Source organism: Sturnira hondurensis, unplaced genomic scaffold (assembly GCF_014824575.4).
Source record: "Sturnira hondurensis isolate 20B ecotype Veracruz unplaced genomic scaffold, ASM1482457v3 Scaffold0006413, whole genome shotgun sequence".
Classification (NCBI taxonomy): Eukaryota; Metazoa; Chordata; class Mammalia; order Chiroptera; family Phyllostomidae; genus Sturnira; species Sturnira hondurensis.
In genome coordinates this window covers 24,081,203-24,102,301 of record NW_028079044.1, presented here as the reverse complement: position 1 = coordinate 24,102,301, position 21,099 = coordinate 24,081,203, and the positions used below count along the sequence as shown (strand labels likewise).

The following is a 21,099-nucleotide window of genomic DNA, read 5'->3' as shown; positions in this document are numbered from 1 at the left end:
AAAGTATGATCAAGTGTTCTAAGTGTATAACTTCTTTTTAAACCACTCACTGCAAATAGGCATTTTAAAAACCAGGTACAGATTGTGAATATAAAATGTCCCGTGTTAGCAATAACCTTTTGTGTTTTTAGGGAGACCTTTTCCAATTAATCTTTCAGCACTCATAGAGAAATCCCAGTTCTTGTCGGTTCTCAAACTTAATGACGGCCTTTTGCATTTGTGATGTTGAGGATTACAATGAGGTAACGAATGCACAAACCTGGGTAATTTAGCTTACCCCTAGTCCATAAAATTAATGCAACCGGATTCCTGGTGGAAAAAGGTTTTTAAATCTGAAATTCTGTTTTGGACTTCTTAATTTACTATTCGAGATGTAATGCTAATTACCACTATAACAGAAGATTAAGATAAAGAGAAGATTCCAGGAGGCTTTGGGGCGGTGGGAACTTGCTGAGAGGGGCTGCTCCTTGGGCAGGGGTGAAACCCATGACCTCAGTGGCCAGCACCTGGGAGAGGGGAGGAGTCCTTAGCCAGGAGCCACAGTCTCTCTTGTTTCCCCTTCATTTTTTCACACTGCAAGGCCATTTCTGGTGTCCCGTGTAATTTGCAGCCATTACCATAGATATTAGATGTGGAGAGAGTTGGCAGGTCACCTGTTCCCCAGCCCTGCTCACAGAATGCCCCTGTTGAATATTTATGAGGCGTCGTTAGCAGGCGCCGGCGGAAGCCAGCCTATTAGCAGTTATGGTCATTTACAACCACCTGAAGGGCGAACAACATCAAAGGAACCTTAAAACATAGGCATAAGTGGAAAAATAAATAATGAAGGAATGCCGAGTTCTAGACATTTGACTAATTGTCAAATAATGAGGTTTATTAAAAACTTCTATAGAAGTTAGATCCCTCTTAGGTTTGGGGATCAGTTGAAAGGGCTCTGAACAATCCCTGGTAGCATCTTTCTTTCTACTTGTGTAGGAGAACCTCAAAACGGGTTCTTCCCAGAGATACAGAAATATAGCCTACTTCAAAAGCCAGTTAAATGAAGGATTCTTCATTTAATTAACATAAATGCGATTAATTCAAGACAGAATAGCATATACTTGATTAACATAAGACAACATTCTTAGTGTTCCTCTGAGACAATGCTACTTTTGAGACATTTCAAGCTGGTTACAAAGCAGAAACTGAAGAGAGGATCTGACATTGTTTGATGTGTGGGATGATTTAGACACAAATCCAGACAGATCAGGCCTCAGGTGGATTTATGGGAGGCTGCGTGTGTCTTTGGTGAAACAATTGCACTGACTGCTAAGCCTGTATGACCCAGGAAGCTGCCACTCTGCACTGTTTTAACATGATCTCGGGGCTGCAAAGAGAAGTAGAGGGTTTGCCGTCAGTGTCAAATCGGCACGATACCTCACGCCATTTAGGAAAGTGCTTTTAGCCGGTCTTAGCCTCAGTTTCCTCATGTGTAAAGCAGAATCAGCAAAATCTACTCACAATGGGTATTAAGAGGAGTAGGTGAAATGATTAATGTAATACCATTTAGCACCGTGTAGTTCTTCAGTAAACATTAGCTTCCCTTTCTCCTCAGAGCATTCTACGGTGGCACTTAAGTGACATTATTTGGTGCACAGCAAAAATTTATTGCAGGTAAATTTGCATGACTCAAAATGAGATTTTCAAAATATTTCTAACCCATTGAACAGTGAAGCAGGTTTCTTAAGTGCCAGGCAATTAACACTGTTTCTTTCACATGTCCTTGAGCTTCACAGCAAACCCGTGCAAAGTTTAATGCTGGAGAGGAGGACCATTCATTCATCCTGTTTTCCCCGTTTGAAGGAGGTAGGAGCCTAGGACCCCACAGCTTGCTCTCTGCTATAGAATTCTCAAAGCTCCTCAAGGTTCTCTTCAATAAACACAAAAGATTTTACAGGTCTCATCCTTTTTCCTCGAGTATGGTGGTAATTCATTCAGATATTAAGGATAATTAAGCATTACAACACACTTGATATTTAAAGATTAAGAAATACCATTAATCACCATGTATGAAACTACTATTGACTTTAACCTCAGTCTCAACTTCTTTTCCTCTTAGTTCTTCTTCCAGCCATTAAATAACCTCTCAGGTTGCTCTTTTCCTAGAACATATTTACTTTTTCATAGTATGAATCATTATGTACATATGGACATATTTGGACATATGATGTCCAAAAGCAACACTTGTTTTTAAATTAGAAAGAAAATGTTACTATGATCATGAATACCCATTGTTAAATATTTGAATGCGAAAAGAAAAAAGTCAACATTTTGAATATTACCGATAATTCCAGATGTTAAGATTAGAGAGATAAAAGACCTGCATAGATGACTTGCCTATTCAGCTATACTTTTCTAGGTTCTAGATACTTCCTGAATAATATGGCTGATAGAATGAAAAACACTACACGCTTTAGGTCAGGAAGAGATACAAAAGAAAGAGGGCATGACTCCAGAGAGGGTCCTCATGATATATAATTACCCAGATCTTATAAAAAAAAATCTTACCCAAATTTTGACTAAGAACACAAGGAAATAAAATCAGAGGTAAGTAGTATTTTAAAAAAAAAAGACAAAATCCAACAGACGGCACCAAATATGCTATTAGCAAAAGAATGAATAAACAATAAAAGCAACATAAGACGAGAATTAATAAAGAATAAAAGCAGCAATTTACAAGGCTGAAAGATATTGAAAAGAACGTTTATACTTATTACGTGACATGGTTCTTCGCTGGTATAGATGTACACACACCCACCCCCCCCGCCCCCAGGCCCCATAACAAAGGAAAGCAAAAGGCAATACTAGTTCCTTTACAAGGTACATAAACACATTCTCAGGAAAAATTAAACTTTTAGTTGCAGGACAGTTAAAAAGCATACACTTTGTAAATGTCCCTGAGGGGTTGTGACCCTGGGGGCACCGGGAAGCTCTGCCATAGTATGACGGCCTTGCTGTGCCTCTGTCATTGTCAACAGATGTGGCATGCAGACACACTAGACACACAACTTAACACATGCTTTCAGTGACTGTCAGGATAGGAGTCTGAGGGAAAAAAGATTTGATGAATGAGGCATCCTGCTTAATTGTGCTAAACTGTTTAGTTCATAGATTCAACATTTGGGAAAAAGGAAAATTTTTTTTTCATGCTCTCAAGAAAAAACATAGGGGCAAGGTAGGAGGAAATGAAAGAGAGAAGCAAGAGATCACGTTGCTACGGGTTACTGCAACTGTAGAAGTCAGGCATCTACTGGCTCTATTAGCAGAAATTAAAATAAAATTGGTACCAAGACCAGAGGTTTAAAAAATTAAGAAAACATTTTTTTAATACCAAGGTATTCTCATCAGTTTGCTCCCTACACTATAGCAATGTTTATATACCAATCTTTTAAAAGAATTTCAAACTCAGTGTTGATTTTTATTGATGATTTTTGATGGAAGCAATTCTATGCTGTTTCATCTCCTGCTCCTAAGACGTTCATGAGCAGACTGCTCCTTCATTCCAAGCTCCCCTGTTTTACACAAGGAGCAATTTTTAATTCTGGAAAAAGACAAAATAGCATCTTCACACTGGGAGAGCCTTGGAAAGGTAATCCCCCCACTTTTGGGTCAGAGAAGCTGTACTACCTGTATTTTTTGATGCATACTATCTTAGTATTGGGGATGAGGGTCCTAGCAAATAGAAAACAACTGGTCAATTATTCTAGAACTTGATGTTGCCTGTGGAAGTTAGCTAGCGTTCCATCTGTGTCCTTGGCCTTGAGCCAGTTGTCTTTTACTCACACGATCCTCCCGCCAACTCTTATCAATCCATAATCTGCTTACTGATCCTGAATAGGAAAACCAGAGGCCTCAAAAATCCCCAGAAACATCATTTGATATAGAAATGCTAGTAATGCAATCAATATTTGACTTTTTTTTTTATTGCTTCCTTCTCTGAAGTGTTGCGCTATGTTATGGCGAAGCAAGTCGGCTGCTTTCCTAAATAAGGCCACTGAACCATTAAAGCAGCGGCGCGGTGTGAAGTGCATGCCAGCAGCTTTCCCTCTCATTTGTGTAACCACAAATGAAGTGTGCAAAGACCCAAAGGTCAGTGAATGCCAATAATACTTGTGTATCTTCTGCAATGTTTCCTAGGATATTTAGGTTCATGCCTAGTCATTCTCTCTACTGGATCTAAATATGTGAGTGTATGTTCATAGCAAGGCCTCTTCAGTAATTTTTAAAATATAAAACTATTCTCCAAACTCTGAAACCACTTATTGAAGATCAACTGTGAAGGGTGTAATTAACTTTTGAATACACTGTCACCTATCAAATACATTCAGTTCTCACAGTAGTCCTGTGACATATTATTGCTCTCATTTTACGGATCAGGAAACTGAAGTTAAATGACTTGTCAAAAGCTCATTGCTATAAAGCGATGGATCCTGTTCCTCTTTCATCACACTTGCTGCCTCTCCAGCACAAGTGTTGGGTAAGTGGGTAGAACAATCCACATGGTAAAGGGTGTCTCTGGGCCTTTCATGATTGTTCTTCTTCATTGCCTCATTCTTGGATAGCATGTGAGTACGCAGCACAGTAGTTGTGGAGTGTGTAATATAATTCTGCCAAGCTGTAGAGAGTGTAAATAATTCTGCTAACTTTGCCCACTTGTACAGGTAAAGAGAGGCTGTGGGCTGGGAGTGGAGGTGTCAGACAACACAGGTGCTGGAAGTGTGCCATCAACTCATCCAACTCCTCACATACCTGTCCACCTGAGTGTCTTGGGTAAACAGGACCAGAGAGGCTAAGGAATGCTGTGTTGTAAACTCATCTTTGGGGTGATTATCATGCACAGGTCATGAAGAGCAGAGAGATGAGGTGTTTTAAATGCATGGTATTTCCTTATTGCTCCTGGGGCCTTACCACTGTCATTTCTTATCTGCTAACAGATCCAGGGAGGAAGGGAGTTCTATGTATTTTATATATTTCAAATCAGATCTCGACAGTGAAAATAAAGGTGGTTACTGTATCCATCTGCACATTATCCCTTCTTTCCATTTTAAAGCCTACACATCTTGACCACGGGGATGGACACAGGAGGCTTTGGTTTTCCCAAATGAGTTGGATATGATGAATTATTTGGCTCTTCTCTGCTAAGAAGCTATAAAGATAGACCCAGCACTGTCTATAAGCATAGTTCAGCATCTAAGAGGATCACTGGCTTGATCAAAGGCACCAAGAAAAAAGCTGGAACAAGCACTAGAGAGAGAATACACGTCCTAGCAGCATTAAAATGCCAGAATCAGTGAGGCCAAATCCATCCCTACCTTCTTGTGATTTGCCTGAATTCCTCATTCTTGCTTCAGGTCATCTGAGTTGGATTTCTGTCACTTAGTACTGAAGGAATTGGACTGATACAGAAATCTTGCTTTAATAACTGAAGAATAGTGACTTCTTGAACGTTAACTTTGTGCCAAGCATTTCAATTAGACTATCATTATTTTTTCAACATAAACTCACAAGGTAGGTACTATTATCCTTTTATTTATGAAGAACTTAAGGCTCCAAGAGGTTAAAAGACTTTCCTAAGATCACACAGCTAAAGAGTAATAGATTGAGATTTTGACTCCATTTCTCCTTGGCTCCTAATTTCATGCTGTCAAAGTCTAAGCTATTTTATGCAGTGTACCTCATTTTATTGAGTTTCACCATCCCGTGCTTCATAGATGTTGCATTTTTAAAAAATCAAAGCAGCAGGCCCCAGTGGCCTAATTGATAAGGCACTGGCCTCCTAAAAAATTGGAGGAAAGACCCTCCACCAGCAGGAAGATTACGATTCACTTTATTGTCACACTCACTTTATGGCAGTGGTCTGGAGTCAAACCTGCAATATCTCCAAAGATGCCTATTCCTCAAAATGGTTCTCAGTTCTGGCTGCATAGTGGGTTACCCGGGGAGCTTCTGATCACAGGTGTGCTCAGGCCCTCTCTCTAAGCCTACACAAGTTGGCACAAGAATAGCAGGCATCATTACAATAGATTTGAGCTCCAGGAGATTGGCGCACCCAGGGGATGAATGTGTTCTCAGGAAATGGTGCTCCCTGGATGGTGCAGCCTGTGTTGCCAGACCAATTAAATTTGAATATTTGGAAGTGGGGCCCCAGTGTGGATACATTTTTAGAAGCTCCCCAGGTGATTTTAAAGTACAGTCAAGGGTGTGAACCACAAATGTAAGCTGCACACATATGTTGGGTTTATATGGGCTCAGACTGGGTCCACACTAGCACACAATTATCAGGGAATCTCATAGAAAAATCTTCTGTCAGGAGTAGTGAGTGTGAATCACTGAACCCTCTAGACATGGCTCTGTTTCTGTGCTGCACCTTGTAGTGTAGCTCCGACTAAAGATAGCAACAAGATATCTATAAACACCATCCTTCTTTAGCAGGACATCAACAATAATCAGTAAACTATTTGTGAATTTTGTGAAGATGTGTCCAGCAAACCTTTTCACCTAGGTTTAAACCCTCCATACCTGGATAGTGTGGGGTATGCAGGAAGGCTATGCCCTATCTTTACATAAGAGTCTGTTCTCTCATCTCCCAGGAGACTAATTTAGCCATTACCATGAAAAATAAAGAAAAGAAAGAATACTGAGGACGCACTTCCTAACTAGGCCACAGCTCCCTCAGATTTCCAAAGGTCTACAGCTAATGGGTTTCACAGAGCTCAACCATATTTGATTTATGCATTATAAATTGGAAGGACAATTAAAACAGCAAATGTCATATTCTAAGGAAAAGTTTAGCTAGCATGAATTATGCAATTTCACACTTTCTTATAAAAATGGGAAAATAGGGAGACTTAATTCATTATGTTAGAAATCTCCAGGAGGGGAATGCAAATAACACGAATATCAGGTTAAATTGTTAAATATCAGGTTAAACTGAGCAAAGGGAGGATCTTAAGCCAATGAAATGACCCAAACTAAGGAATCTATTATCTACAACTAAGATGTAACTCATTTCTATAAGAAAAAGTTTTTATCCAATCCAAACTCAGTTTTCCAAAGATCTCTTGAATTGTGGTGTTTTCCCTGTTGTTTCCATAATCCCATGTGTATTAAAGTAATTAAATTGACAAACATCTCTTTATCAGAGCTCATAAGAAATTGATGAACTGTCACAATAGTGAAATAAACCACTCAGAGAGAGACAAATACCATATGATTTCACTCCCCTGTGGAGTCTAATGAACAAACTGAACTAACTAGGAAAATGGGGACAGACTCACAGATGCAGAGCAGGATGCCAGCTAGTTGGTGTGAGGAAGGTTAGGGGTGGAGGGACTGAGCAAAAAGGAAAAAGGACTCATGGACATGGACAACACTGTGGCGATTGCTGTGGGGAGGGGGGGGGTCTATGGGGACTGAATGGTAATGGAAAAATACAATAAAGGTTAGAAAAATAAATGAAACTTATTTGACTTAAAGGAGGTTCAACAAGCAAATTGAGTGTGTCCAGTTATAGTCAGACATTCTTGCTAATGTCTAATAATTCCAGGATGACCAACCATGGCCAATCACAGTGCAAGGTTTCATGGGAGTACTCTATGTCTCTTCAACTGGAAGTGTTAGTTTGGCAAAGCTCCAAGTAGCAAAACACACAAAAAAAGGAACTTCAGCAAGAAATTGCTAGAAGACATGCAGACCAATCACTGAGATGCAAAGTTAGGTCTCTCAAAGGAATAGGATGTGGGTGAAATGAAGCCTGCCCAACAGCAGGAATTGAGCTCTATTATGTTCCATTTCTGTTCAAAACCTTCAAAAATTTCTGGCTGTCCCAAATCCTCGGAATGGCTTTCAGGTTCCAAATGGGGTCCCAGGCAATCTTTTCAGTTTTAGCTCTATTTTTCTATATTAAATTAAAATGTAGCCAAGCCAGGCCAAAGAACCCATTGAAAGGACTCACTGCACTTTATCACCTCTGGGGTTTTGCTTACCCCTATCTTTTCACATGAAATGCACTCCTCCTCCATTGCACAAAGTTGTATTTTTTTGTCTTGAAAATAAGGCGAAATGATTCCTCTTTTGTGATGCCCTAGGCAGTTTTATGCTTCTCTTGCCTGGAGTTCTATTGCACTTTTGTTCTTCCTGTGTTTAAACCCTCCATTAATTCCTTGAGGATAGGGACAGTATCTTATATGTGAGAATGGTATGAAACAGACCAATATGTTAATTCTGTTTTCTCTACTTAGCAGCTTCGGAGAAAGAAAACTCCCTGGGCTCCAATGGCCTCATCTGAAAGTTGGTTATAGAATAATAATGTGTACTTCAAAAGGTTCTTATGAAATTATATGAGATAATGAATGTAAAGGACCTAGAATAATACTTGAATCATAATAGACTCTCAAAACATGTTAAATTCCCTACTTATTCCTCTTGTCTGAATCTCATACAGCTCTTACTAGGGGTTTCTTGAGTGAATAAATGAAATTGTGAAATTGTTTGAGTCAAGTCTAAGAAAGAACAGGAAATAGCATGATCTGAGGATCCAACATTGACTCTCCATGGTAATTAGTTGAATAAGATCCCAAATTATTCCTATCTGCAACCTATTTCCTACTGTATAAACTTGTAATAGGGCATTTCAACATTTTAAAAATCAGTAGCTTCAGGATTTGAAACAAAATTATAAAAGATAGAAATGATAATATATTCGGAGTAATTTGCAGTACAGGTTAACAGAAATTTGTACATCTTCAGTGAAATATACATACTAAAGAAAAAAATCTGCAATAAGCAAACTTTTAAATAATCAGGCTGCCGATAGTTGTGTTGATATTGTTATTCTGAGACCATTGTGCATCTACTGTATTGTGTGTATACATAACAAATGAGCAGTTATGTTATTGTATAAAGAACCAGGATTTTTAGCCAGGGAAAAATGAGTCAGAGCTGTAATAACATCAGGGAAGTAAAGTAAAACCTTGTAGTTCTGAACCTGAATCAGAAATGTTATGCAATTTATGATATATTTCTTCTATGGATGAAACAAATACTATTTCCCAGTTTATCCACTAAAGAGACCTAGAAACAATGAAGAACCCAGTAGCGATGAGTGTGCTCAGTATTCAGACAGAGGCCTTCAAACCAGGGCCTCATAGAAGAAACTGGGGTCTTTGAAGAAGAGTTGATTCCACACCTGAGGCAGCAAATGTATAAGATGATCTAGAATATTCTGTCACATCAGAAAGCTGAGAGACTATCAGTGACTATAAGGGTATGTCAAAAGGACTCAGGAACCACCTTAAAGAGGCTTTCACTAACCAAAGATGGGACAATTTGAGCATTAATAAGAATAAGTACTTCAAGAACAGAGAGCCCAGAAATCAACTCACACCTGTATGGTCAATTAATATCTTACAAAGGAGGCAAAAACACACATGGGGTAAAAATAGTCCATTCAATAAACGGTACTGGGAAAATTGGATAGGTACATGCAGAAAAAATGAAACTAGACCATTTTTTCACACCATGTTGTGGAATAAATTAAAAATGGATTGAACATTTAAATATAACACTCAAAACCATAAAACTTCTAGAAGAATACATAGGCAGTAACATCTCTGACATTTCTCTTAGCAATATTATTCTCTATATCTCCTTGGGCAAGGTCAACAACAACAACAACACAAACAAATGTGACTACATCAAACTAAAAAGTTTTTGCACAACGAAGAAAATCATCAATAAAAGGAAAGGACAATCAACTAAATAGGAGAACATATTCGCCAATGATACACCTAATAAGGCATTACTATCCAAAATTCACAAAGAACTCATACTATCATGGCTGGTGTGGCTCAGTGGCTTGAATGCTGGTCTGTGAACCAAAAAACTGCTAGTTCGATTCCCAGTCAGAGCACATGCCTGGGTTGTAGGCCGGGTCCAATTGACATATCCCTCACACATTGCTGTTCCTCTGTTTCTCCCTCCCTTTCTCTCTTTCTGAAAATAAATAAATCCTTAAAAATTTTATTAAAAGAACTCATACCATGCAATACCAAAAAAAAAAAAACCCCATATGAACAATCCAATTAAAAAATGGGCAGAGGCTGAATGGACACTCCTCCAAAAAGGACATACAATGGCCAATAGACATTTCAAAAGATGCTCAACATCGCTAACTGCCAGAGGAATGCAAGTTAAAAGCACAGTGAGATATCACCTCACACCCGTCAGAAAGCCTATCAACAGTGAACCCACAGACAGTAACTGTGGGCAAGGATGTGAGAAAAGGGAGCCCTTGGACCCTGTTGGTGGGAATGCAGACTGTTGCAGCCACGGTGGGAAACAGTATGGAGACTCCTCAAAAAATTAAAAATGGAACTGCTGTATTACCCAGCAATTCAACTGCTGGGTGTATATTCAAAGTAAGCAAAACACTCATTTGAAAGGACATGTGCATGCCCACATTCACTGCAATGTTATTTACAATCGCTAAGATCTGGAAGCAGCCCAAGCGTCCATCAGTAGAGGAGTGGTAAAAAAGCTGGGGTGCATTTACATGGTGGAACACCATTTGGTCATAAAAAACAATGAAATCTTACCATTTGAGACAACATTTGTAGACTTACAGGGTATTATGCTAAGTGAAATAAGTCAGAGAAAAACAAATACCATATGATTTCACGTACATGTGGCATCTCAAGAGCAACACAAACAAACAAAATAGAAACAGACTCACAGATACAGAGAGCAGACTGACGGTTGCCCGAGCCACGTGGAGTTTGAAGGCTGGTTGGAAAAGGTGAAGGGGTTAAGTCTTCGACAGTCTGGTAGTTACAAAATAGTCATGTGACTGCAAAGTACAGATTAGGGAATGTGGTCATTCGTAGTGTCATAACTATGTGGTACCAGGTGAGTCCTTGGGATTTTGAGGGGCTCACTTTGTTAAGCGTATGACTGTGTAAACACTTTGTGTACATCTAAAACTTTTACACAATAATATTTTATTTTTAAGGATTTTATTTTTATTTATATTTAGAGAGAGAGGAAGGGAAGGAGAAAGAGAGGGTGAGAAACATTAATGTGTGGTTGTTTCTTGTGTGCCCCCAAGTGGGGACTTGGCCTGCAACTGAGGCATGTGCCCTGACTGGGAATTGAACCAGTGACACTTTGGTTTGCAGCCCGTGCTCGATCTAATGAGCTACGTCAGCCAGGGCTACACAATAATATTTTAATTAAACTATAATTGAGAATTTAAATTAAAAAAAGAAGACAGAGCTGGCCACACAGATTCCAAGGAATAAAAGTAGTCTAGACTGCAGCACCCCCCCCCCAAAAAAAAACCCACAAAAACACCAAAAATCAATCAACCAAACAAACAAAAAAATGGGGAAAGAGGCTTGGAAACAACTGGAAACATTTAAAAATTGGCCATATATAGAACATGATAATTATAAAATATTTTAGGAGAAATAATAGTATTATAATTATTATATAAAAGAGTCCTTACCTTTCACATACATAAATTAAAATATTTACTAATTAAATGATGATATAATGTTAGCATTCACTTCAAAGTAATCTGAGTGTAGAGGAGTTAGTGGGATACGGATGCAAAAAGACTGTCCATGAATGAAAAATTCCTGAAGCTGAGTGATGAGTAAAGGACAGTTCATTGGATTATTCTCTCTACTTTTGTATAGGTTTAAAATTTTCTGTATGAATTTTAAAAACTATAGTGTAAAATCACCTAAGATAATCAAACAGCCTATATGGAGTTTTAAATTCTCCAGTCACTTAATGTTAGTGTGGACAAAGTTCACATAGCTGATAGAAGGAAACACCTTTTGAAATTCTTATTGATTCTCAAGCAATATTTAGCTTTTTTTCTTAGAAATTTTAATGCAGCTTTATTTAGTTTTCCATGATGAAGTCTTTCCTCTTTTTTTCACCATGATTATTAAGTAAACCAAATTACAGTCTTAGATGTGAGCTCCTGGGGAAAAGAGGCCATATTTTATTTTTGTATCCTCTACAATTTACATATAATACAGTTGAATGAAGTGTTATGTAAGGAGTCAATCAGAGTATTTGTAAAGTACTAAGTGAAACTGATGGAAAGTCAAATGCATAAGAAGAGGAATCCAGAAAAAGTAATCTTGAAACTATAAAAGGGGCAGCTAGAGAAATGAAACTTTACTAAGCTATTATTAGAAGGCATAGGAAATAGAAGATAGAGAAATTAAGTCATAGTGTTTTTTGAGTCCTTATAGTGCATAAAATCAAGTAGTGATTTAGTGTTAGCCTCTGATTTTCTAAAGTAATTGTCCTAGCCCTGCGCTCCTTCCTTCCAGGCCCTCTCAGTCTGAACCTCCTCCTTGAGTGTGATGGGGTAGCCCCTAGCATGAGCTTCACGGACTCCCTCTTAAACACACTGCTCTCATCATGTTCTCTTTCTGCTGAAGACATCTGGTGACTTTGCTTCGAGTTTCCCACCTGAAATGTGTGGCTCCTCTTCCCCTGGTGCAGAGAAAGTCAACTGTTCTTCCCACTCACTGCATCCAAGAGGAACCTTCAGCCCAGCGAAGTCATTCTCCTGACCGTCCCCAGTGGGGACACCTGCCTTTGTCCATATGATTTCTGTCACCAGTAATTCCCTTCCCTACTTATGCTACTTACCTTTAAATATCCCGCTTTCCTGTCTTCTATCCTATGAGTCCCTGCAGTTATTCTGCCTGTGTTATTTACCTTGTTACTATAACAAGACTTTCTTTCTATTGTTACTTAATTTTTCTTGTGTTTATCTTCAAATCAATACTTACGATCAGCAGGCATTTCCTGGATACCTATTGTGTTCCAGGTAATAATGAGTATTGTGGATAAAATACTCTCTTAGTCTTCAATCCAGTTTAAGGAGTTAAAGATACAAGCCATATCAACTTTAAGGTGAAAGTGTGTACTTTAAATCACAGTTGAAGGCAGCAATAGAAGAGACTTTATAAGGTAGTGCATGCCTAATTGCCCAATGGTAGAAGCACTGCCTTTTCCTTTGAGGTTACAGTCATACTACAGGGCCTGAGCCAGGTATGCTTTGATCAAGACACCCACTGGCTTCTCTGGAGCCAAAGCAGACCTACTGCAAGGGGGAGGAGCAGATGAAGCTTATTAGCTATTCTGATGAGCAATTTCTAATAGTGTGATATTGCTGTGGGTGTTATATATACCTATCTAGCATATAGCAATCAAGGAATATTAAAGCAAGAGCTCTGACTCAACTGAGTTAGAGAAAGAGGTAAGAGACAGCCACCTGCTATAATTCCTTGTATAGGCTTTATCATCCTTGTGTAGGCTTTATCACTCTGTATTTTCTCCATTCTTGATTTCTTTGTTATAGTCTGTTTCTTCCCACTGCCCTTTCCTCCTCCCTTACTATGTGTAAACTCCACATGAGCAGAGACCCTGTAAATCTTTTTCACATTCTGTCTTCAATGTCTACAGTGCCTGGTTTATAGTAAGTACTCAAGTACTCAACGTGTTTATTAGTTGAATGAAACTGTCTGCTTCTTTAAATGATGGCTACAGTTCAAACCCAGGGAGTGGCCTTTTCAGGTTCGAGTGGGGTGAGGTCTGCTCACTATACGGCGTCGATCTCTCCAAACGTTACTGGCACAGAGTGTTTTCGCCACAATGGAGGCACCTTTTAATCAGGGACAACAGGAGACACAGAACAGCTGGGTTGAACTATTTCACCTTTTGATCCTTAAACATTTGAGTCCTGGGTCCGGAGACTGAACCCTCAATTGACTTTATATTATTATTCCTACTTGTGTCCTCTTTCTTGGAACATTTGAGAAGAAAGGCCTTTGGAAATATAGAAATGGAAAGTTTTGATTTAGCTCTGCTTAATGCCACATGAAATATTGGACAAAAATAAGCAAGATGGAAAATATGTGAAATTCTGAGTAATCTGCATAGTTGGTACTTCAATATAGAGATGAGCTGTTGTAGAAAAGATGAAAGAAATTAAAATGTAGTTTTGAAGATAATCGAATATGTAAGGAAAGAGAATAGCTCAATGAAGCAATGATTACTAAAGTAATCATAACCGTAGTTACAGCATCACTGTATCTTTAAAAAATATTGATTTATTTATTTTTAGAGAAAGGGGAAGAGAGGGAGAAAGAGAAGGAGAAAAACATCACTGTGTGATTGCCCCTCACATGCCTCCTAATGGGGACCCCTCACATGCCCCTCACATGCAATCCAGGCATGTGCCCTGACTGAGAATCCAACCAGTGACCCTTTGGTTCGTAGGCCAACACTCAGGCCACTGAGCCACACTACCCAGGGCAGCATTACTGCTTACAAAGCTCTCTCACATCATTTGACACTCTCTACACACGAGAACCTACTGATTCAGCATTTGATTTATAGACATTTTTTCAAGGGCCAAGCCCTTCTTCTCAGGCACTGGGAATTCTGAGGAATTCACAGTTACAATGATAAGAAAACAGTAAGTGTTGCGAGGAGAAGTGACCACAGGGCATTATGGGCATATTCAAGGGGTGCTTCATTCAGACTGCTGGAGATCAAAGAAATTTTGCGAGAGGAGGACAAGAAGCTGAATCATGGATGAGTAGGAATTAGCTGGTGAAGAAGACGGAATAGGGCAGGTCCAATATCATGGAAGCGTGAGAATATGGGGTGCAGCAGGAATTTCAATTAGACCTGTGTGAATGAAAGGAGCAATGAGAGAGAGAGGAGGCTGTACACTGTCCAGAGGATAGAAGAAGAACCTTGAATTCCAGGCTAAGTAAAGGCATGGAGACAATGGGGAAACATGGAAGGATTTTAAACAAGGAGAGATGATCAGATATTGCAGCTATTCTTTGTTGCTTATCCATTGAGAATCTTCCATCTTCTTAAAGCATCCCAATTTTCCTTACATGTCGGGAGGTTACATTTTTTTTCCAGTGGAGACTAGGCCATACGTAGCCCCAGGATGTGAAGTTTGATCAATGTAAGCCAGCCTGGCTGATTCTACTCTGTTGCCACTGCCTGGTTTAGCCATGGGCACGCGTCACAGTGCTGGCCAAAGGGAGGGGCTTCTGGAAGAGATTGCCTCTCTTAAAAAAGTGCTATCTATGGTGAACATTCTTATGCTATTGCACAACACATGAGCATGTGTTGCTTAGAACAACTGCAGCCACCTCGAGACCATGAGCAAGCCTGAAGACAGAAGTCAACATGCTGAGGATGGCAAAGTGGAAAGATGAAAGGAACCAAAGGCCTCGATGTGGTTGATGGCTAAATTATGTGTTCTGTAACCACCCACTCCAGAGTTCTTTTGGGAAAAAAATCCCCTTACTGCCATTCTGAGTTGGGTCTCTTTTTTTAATTTTGCCGTCTAAAACATCCCAATTGATAAACGGATTTTCTGTTATGAAAGTTCCCTCTGGCAGCAGTGAACCAATTAGGTGGAAGGGAACTAAAAATGCAGGTCAGAATGTTAGTAGGAGGCCACTGCAGGAATTAGTGACAAGGAGAAGTCTGTGGGGTGGGGAGGGGGGAACAGGTTTAATAATACAAGGCATTTGGAGTGAACGGGACTTAGAGACCATTGGTTGTATGTCCAAGATGATCCAACAATTTCTAGATGTTAGTGCCAGGCAATGAGATAGGGAACAGAGGGGAAGGAACACCTGTGGGTGCTCGGTGGAAATGATGTCGTATAGGCTACAACACCCCCTTTGCAGCTGAAATAACCAAGTATCAATTCACTAGACTGACCAGTCTGTGAGGCTATGGATCTTGTCTATTTTCTATACTAATGATTCCCCTTTGCCATACAGTAGATGATTAATAAGGATATTTAATAACAAATGAGTGAGGTTTGAAAAACTAAGATAGCACATGCAGTTAGAAATTGTGAAGTCAGGAAACACACCCAAGGGCTCCAATTCTTGCTAGCACACTGTCTACCACACGCCAACAATATCAGAAAAAGATTGACTCTCAGATTCTGAAGCACCAGAGAAAACTCTCACTGGTAGATGTAGAATAAGGGTGGGCTCTCTCAGGTCACATTAAGAAAGTATCTTTTTTTTTTTTTAATTTACTGTATGTTTTATGGAAGAGTTTCTTTAAAAAGGCGATGCTCAAGAAAGATGGATTTAAGGACATCTGAGAACCACGGATTTTATCTCATTGCTGACACGTTTAATGAAATAGATTCCTCTCATTCTAACCTGGAGTTCGTAATTGAAGAATCAGGGACAAATTTATGACTGAAGTCCTCTCCTCAGTGAAGAGGAACTAACCTAAATGACTCTGAGGCTACTTTAAATCATACTCTTATGTTTCCTTTAAAAGAGTCAGGGAACAACTGTTTACCATCTTACTATGAGAGCCATTAAAATGTTAAAAGATGTTATTCAACATCTCTCCTCCTGTAAAAGCAAAAAACCCTAAGTGTTAAAGCCTCTTTAATTTTTATATCATTCTCCCAATATTTTTTCTATCTTTATGTCTCTTTTATCAGCATCCTCTGGTTGTTTCACATTCTTGAGCTGAGGCACCCAAAGCTTGTTGATAAAATAATTATTTCCATGTTTTGTTTTTTTCTCTCATGTCAGACTTACAAGAATTTAAATGTTTTCCAAAATTAAACTAAGAGATACAGAAGAGGCAAAAAAGGAGAAAATATTGACCTTAACCTCAAAGAATTGACCACTGGGGATGGGAAGCAAGATGCATACAAACTCTTACTAATCCAAGAAAAACGTCCCTGTGTAGTTCAAGGGCCAGAATGTAGATTATACAGAAGTGTTTTGGAAATTTGGAAAAGCAACAGAGCTTCAGGGATTGTTAAGGGAGAATTCATGGACACTGATGACTATATAGAGTGAGACTTCAATAGCACTGGCGATTAGAGAGGAAGGATAGGAAAAAGCATGAAAGGAGGAGAAAATGGGAGGAGGCTGGAGTATAAAGCTGTGTGGAACAGAGTTTATATGGGAAATCCATCTCAGACAGTTAATTTTTTAACATTCCCCCAACAAAGCTTTATTTTGGACAGCATCTAGATGAAAACATATTTCCTCCTGAAAGATGACCTTTTCATGAATTAATATATTTGGCTTTGATAATTAATAAACATCATGTTGAATTTTAATTCTATCTGTGGTCTTAATTAGCATTTTGATATCAAGTATATGTGGAACCTTAAAAAATTAGGGCCCTATTATCAAACTACAGAAACTTCATAGGCTGAACACATGGTAGGGGCTCAATAAATATTTATTGAGTCAATGGGAAAAAAAAAAGAAAAGGATGGACTTTGAAAATATTATTTCTCATTGATTTTTCAAATGTCAGGTGGGCAATTACTTAAATTGTAACTTATTATTTTGAATCCTATCTATAGGTTTAATTCATTATAAATTGCCATATCTTCAAGAATACAGGTACATAATTGGCATATTTTAATTTTTTTTAGATTAACTATGGTTCTTCATCTTTTCCTGAAGTTCCTAAAATTTTCAATAGGCACCAAGAATTATAACATAAACAGTTACATTATTTCCTTCAGCAATAGCCTGAACTTGAAATATCAAAAGATAGCTGAAGAGTAATAGTGGAAAGCAGCAATCTGGTTCCATGTTACAATACTCTAAAGAAAATAAAAAGAGTTCCAGGAAATGTTAGTTGCAGTCTAAATGAAACTCCGACTTTATATAAACCTTCCTGATTGACAGAGGTACAGAGGGGAGTGGAACGAAGAACATGAGAAGAAGTAAGCAGTTATTTACAATAACAAACTCCTTTCCCCAGGGGTAAGTTATTCTGGAGCAGGAATGAACTGAAACCCTTCACATAAGCAAGAACTGAGTAAGATAAACATGTCAGACACTGCCGTAGACTTGGAAGACTCTCGGCATTCCAGACGCCCCTGTGTTGTATATTGTGGGAAAGGGGCCACCAGCCTTGAAACCGAAGTGGCCTGTTCTCAGGGTGACATCTGTATTTAAGAGCAAGATAACCTTGGGAAGCATTTAGTCTTTCTCAGTCTGTTTCTTTATCTGCAAAATAGGGATAATCATCATTATCTCTTAGGAGGGTATAGATTTAAAAAGGCAGTGTCTGCAAGAGCCTGAGTGTCTGATAAATAGTAGGAGCTCAGTAAATGGTGATTAGTATTAATTCTTAAGCAACCACCTGGGTCTGAAATTCTCCATTCCCTGGGGCAAGAGAGAAAGGTCTCTTTGCCTTTGTGAATACGATGCAATCAACTTATTAATTCCAAGCAGATATTCTATATCTATATATGGAATATCTAAATAAAAAAAATAAAGCTCGAGTCAATTCTCAATCATCCAATGCAATGAAAGCAAGACATACAGTAGTCCCCCTTCATCAGAGGTTTCATTTTCCTTGGTTTCCATTACCTGCAGTCAACTGTGGTTCACAAATATTAAATGAAAAAATCCAGAAATAAACAATTCATAAGTTTTAAATTGTGTGCTGTGCTGAGCAGTGTGACAAAATCTCATGCTTTCAGGCGGGGGCATGACTCATCCCTTTGTCTAGTGTATTCACACTGTATACACCACCCACTTGTTCGTCACTTAATAATCACCTACATGAGTGCAGCATAGAGACAGAAAGACAGAGACCACATTCGCATGGCTTTTAACTACAGTCTATTATCATCATTCTTCTATGTCATTATTCGTTATTGTAGTTGATCTCTTAGCGTGCCTCATTTATAAATGAAACTCTATCACAGGTATGTATGTCTAGGAAATAACACAGTATATGCATAGTACAATAACATAGTATATGTCATATGTATCTGCCGTTTCAGGCATTTCCTTGGGGGAATATCCTTCCCAGACAAAGGAGAACTAGCGCACCCAGGAGGGGGTGCATGCTTTTTGTTCTGCCCCTATGCTAGTTTCGGCGCCTCATCTCCCCTTTAACCACCCCCAGTCTCTACTCCACTCCACCCACCATCTGTCAGTCTTTTCCTCATGTCTGCTACCCAGCAAACTTATTTAGCTTTTCTCAAATTTTAAGAATATTCCTACTAAAAAATTTAAGGATCAGGAAAAATCTAAAATTCAAATAAATCATTCTATACAATTTAAAGACCCTGACCATGATTAAAACCGACACATATGTAGAGAATCTTGGTTCTGCTCACGTGATGCACAGTACTATAGATGGAAATGTTTTAAAATATTTCAAAATACAATTAAAACATATAAAAACCATTGGAGAGAATTTAGGTTCTTGTATTAAAGGATAGCTCCTTCTATTTTTAGTTATGAAAGATTTTTGTCAACCTTAAAATCTAAAATATGCTTTAAATGTCTACAATATGTCAAGAATAAACTTTTAAAAAAATCTCACATACATATTGTATGCTGTTAGTGAAATTTACTTTTCAGGCTAAAAAAAAAAGAAAGCTGGAGTGGGGTGGATCTACAGAGACACTTCTATTTATTTTAGCCTGTGAAATGCTTTGTAGACACCGAAATGGTTCTGGAAACAATAATGTTAAAACTGTTCAAAAGCTGAATGTTCAATGTGCAGAGAACAAATACAGAATAATTTGCAAATTGATCCTTTAACAATGATTTTGATTATGTATATAATGGTGTGAAGGGAACAACCCGAGGTCACAGATTTGTAGCATCATCAAGAGCCCTTCCCCACGGCCCGTCTACGGCAAATTCGTGAAGTAGTAGAAGCTGGTCTTCATGAAGACCGTTCCACTTTCTAGTTCTGTAACTGCCCTGGGCCACCCCTGTTACATCATTTCATCCCTGCCCAGGACTTCTCTTAAAACATATCAGCCTGATAAATAACCGATCAGGTTAGCCCAACCTCTGACATGAGTCTTTGCATTAGAACAGCGATTTTCAATCTTTTTCATCCCATGTCACATATAAACTAATTACTAAAAATCTGTGGCACAAGAAAAAAAATATTTTTTGCCAATCTTACAAAAATATACTTTTGATTCATTAACACAGGCAGGCCATTTTTTAAAATAAAACAACCTAAGTGAAAGGAAGTCAGCACCCTTGGCTAAATAGTCACATATTGCGTGTTTTAAAAATGCTTGGGGCACATGGGTTGAAAATGGCTACCTTTTAGAAAAAAGCAATTAGTAGGAAGTACTGCACCCTCAAAAAATAAATCTCTAATGATACCACCTATTTTGGGGAGGGAATTATTTGGGTCAGAGCAGATCTCCTAGCACAGGACTAGAACTATAAGTATATTTGTAGTAATAATCACCTTCTTTCTCAAACATAGACTGTGAGATCACTTGTACTATAGTCACAAGAGATACACATCAGAAAAAAGAGCATGAGATTTCTAGGCCCAATCCCAGAATCACTAAGAAAGGCTCTCTGGGATTGAGAAATTTATAATTTAAAAAAGGAGGACACAGGAGTAAACAAATACAAATGAGTGCTACTATCCCAAGTTTGGAGATGGTCAGATTACACCCTCCAGACAAGAAGCTTAGGGTGTCCATGCATTATTCTGGCCACAGTATTCACTGTGGCACGTGACAATGGAAGGTTTGTCTGAAACTGCAGCAGTATACAAGGAATCCCAACTTCATCTTTGGTCTTACCAGGTACTCCAGCTTGGATCCAGAACTTGATGTCTGTCCCTTCTCCATCGCGGAAGACCTGTGTGACATTGATGGGCTGCAGCAGCCCCATGACCTCCTTCATGATGGCTCTGGCCTTGTCACTGCCAGTGAACTGCAGCCCATAGGGTAAGAAGGTTCCCCCATCAGACTCCATCACCAGGCTGTAGTTAGACATATTTGCCTGAAAAAAAAAAAGACACACGTGTTTGGTTTATTTTTGTTGCTTCTATGCTTTCTCCTTGGGAACTATCAACAACAATAATCAAATACTTTCTCTCTTCACCAGTTCTTGCCAAAATGCATCTTGCTTTGCCTGACTTAGGGTCTGGCCTGCATATTACCTAACTGTTCTGAGATGCACAATTACTCATCCTGGGATTTGCCCAACTCAA

The 21,099-nt window shown here is 38.8% G+C and overlaps 1 protein-coding gene across 2 annotated transcripts in view; it reads right to left on the bottom strand.

The window, feature by feature from the left end:
• Positions 1-21,099, bottom strand: part of CPQ (carboxypeptidase Q) — a 411,097-nt gene that overhangs the window by 52,482 nt on the left and 337,516 nt on the right. For both annotated transcript variants that reach the window (XM_037048242.1, XM_037048241.1), the window contains exon 7: positions 20,687-20,888. In XM_037048242.1, coding sequence (XP_036904137.1) covers positions 20,687-20,888 — 202 coding nt within the window. The remainder of the gene's footprint in view (positions 1-20,686; positions 20,889-21,099) is intronic.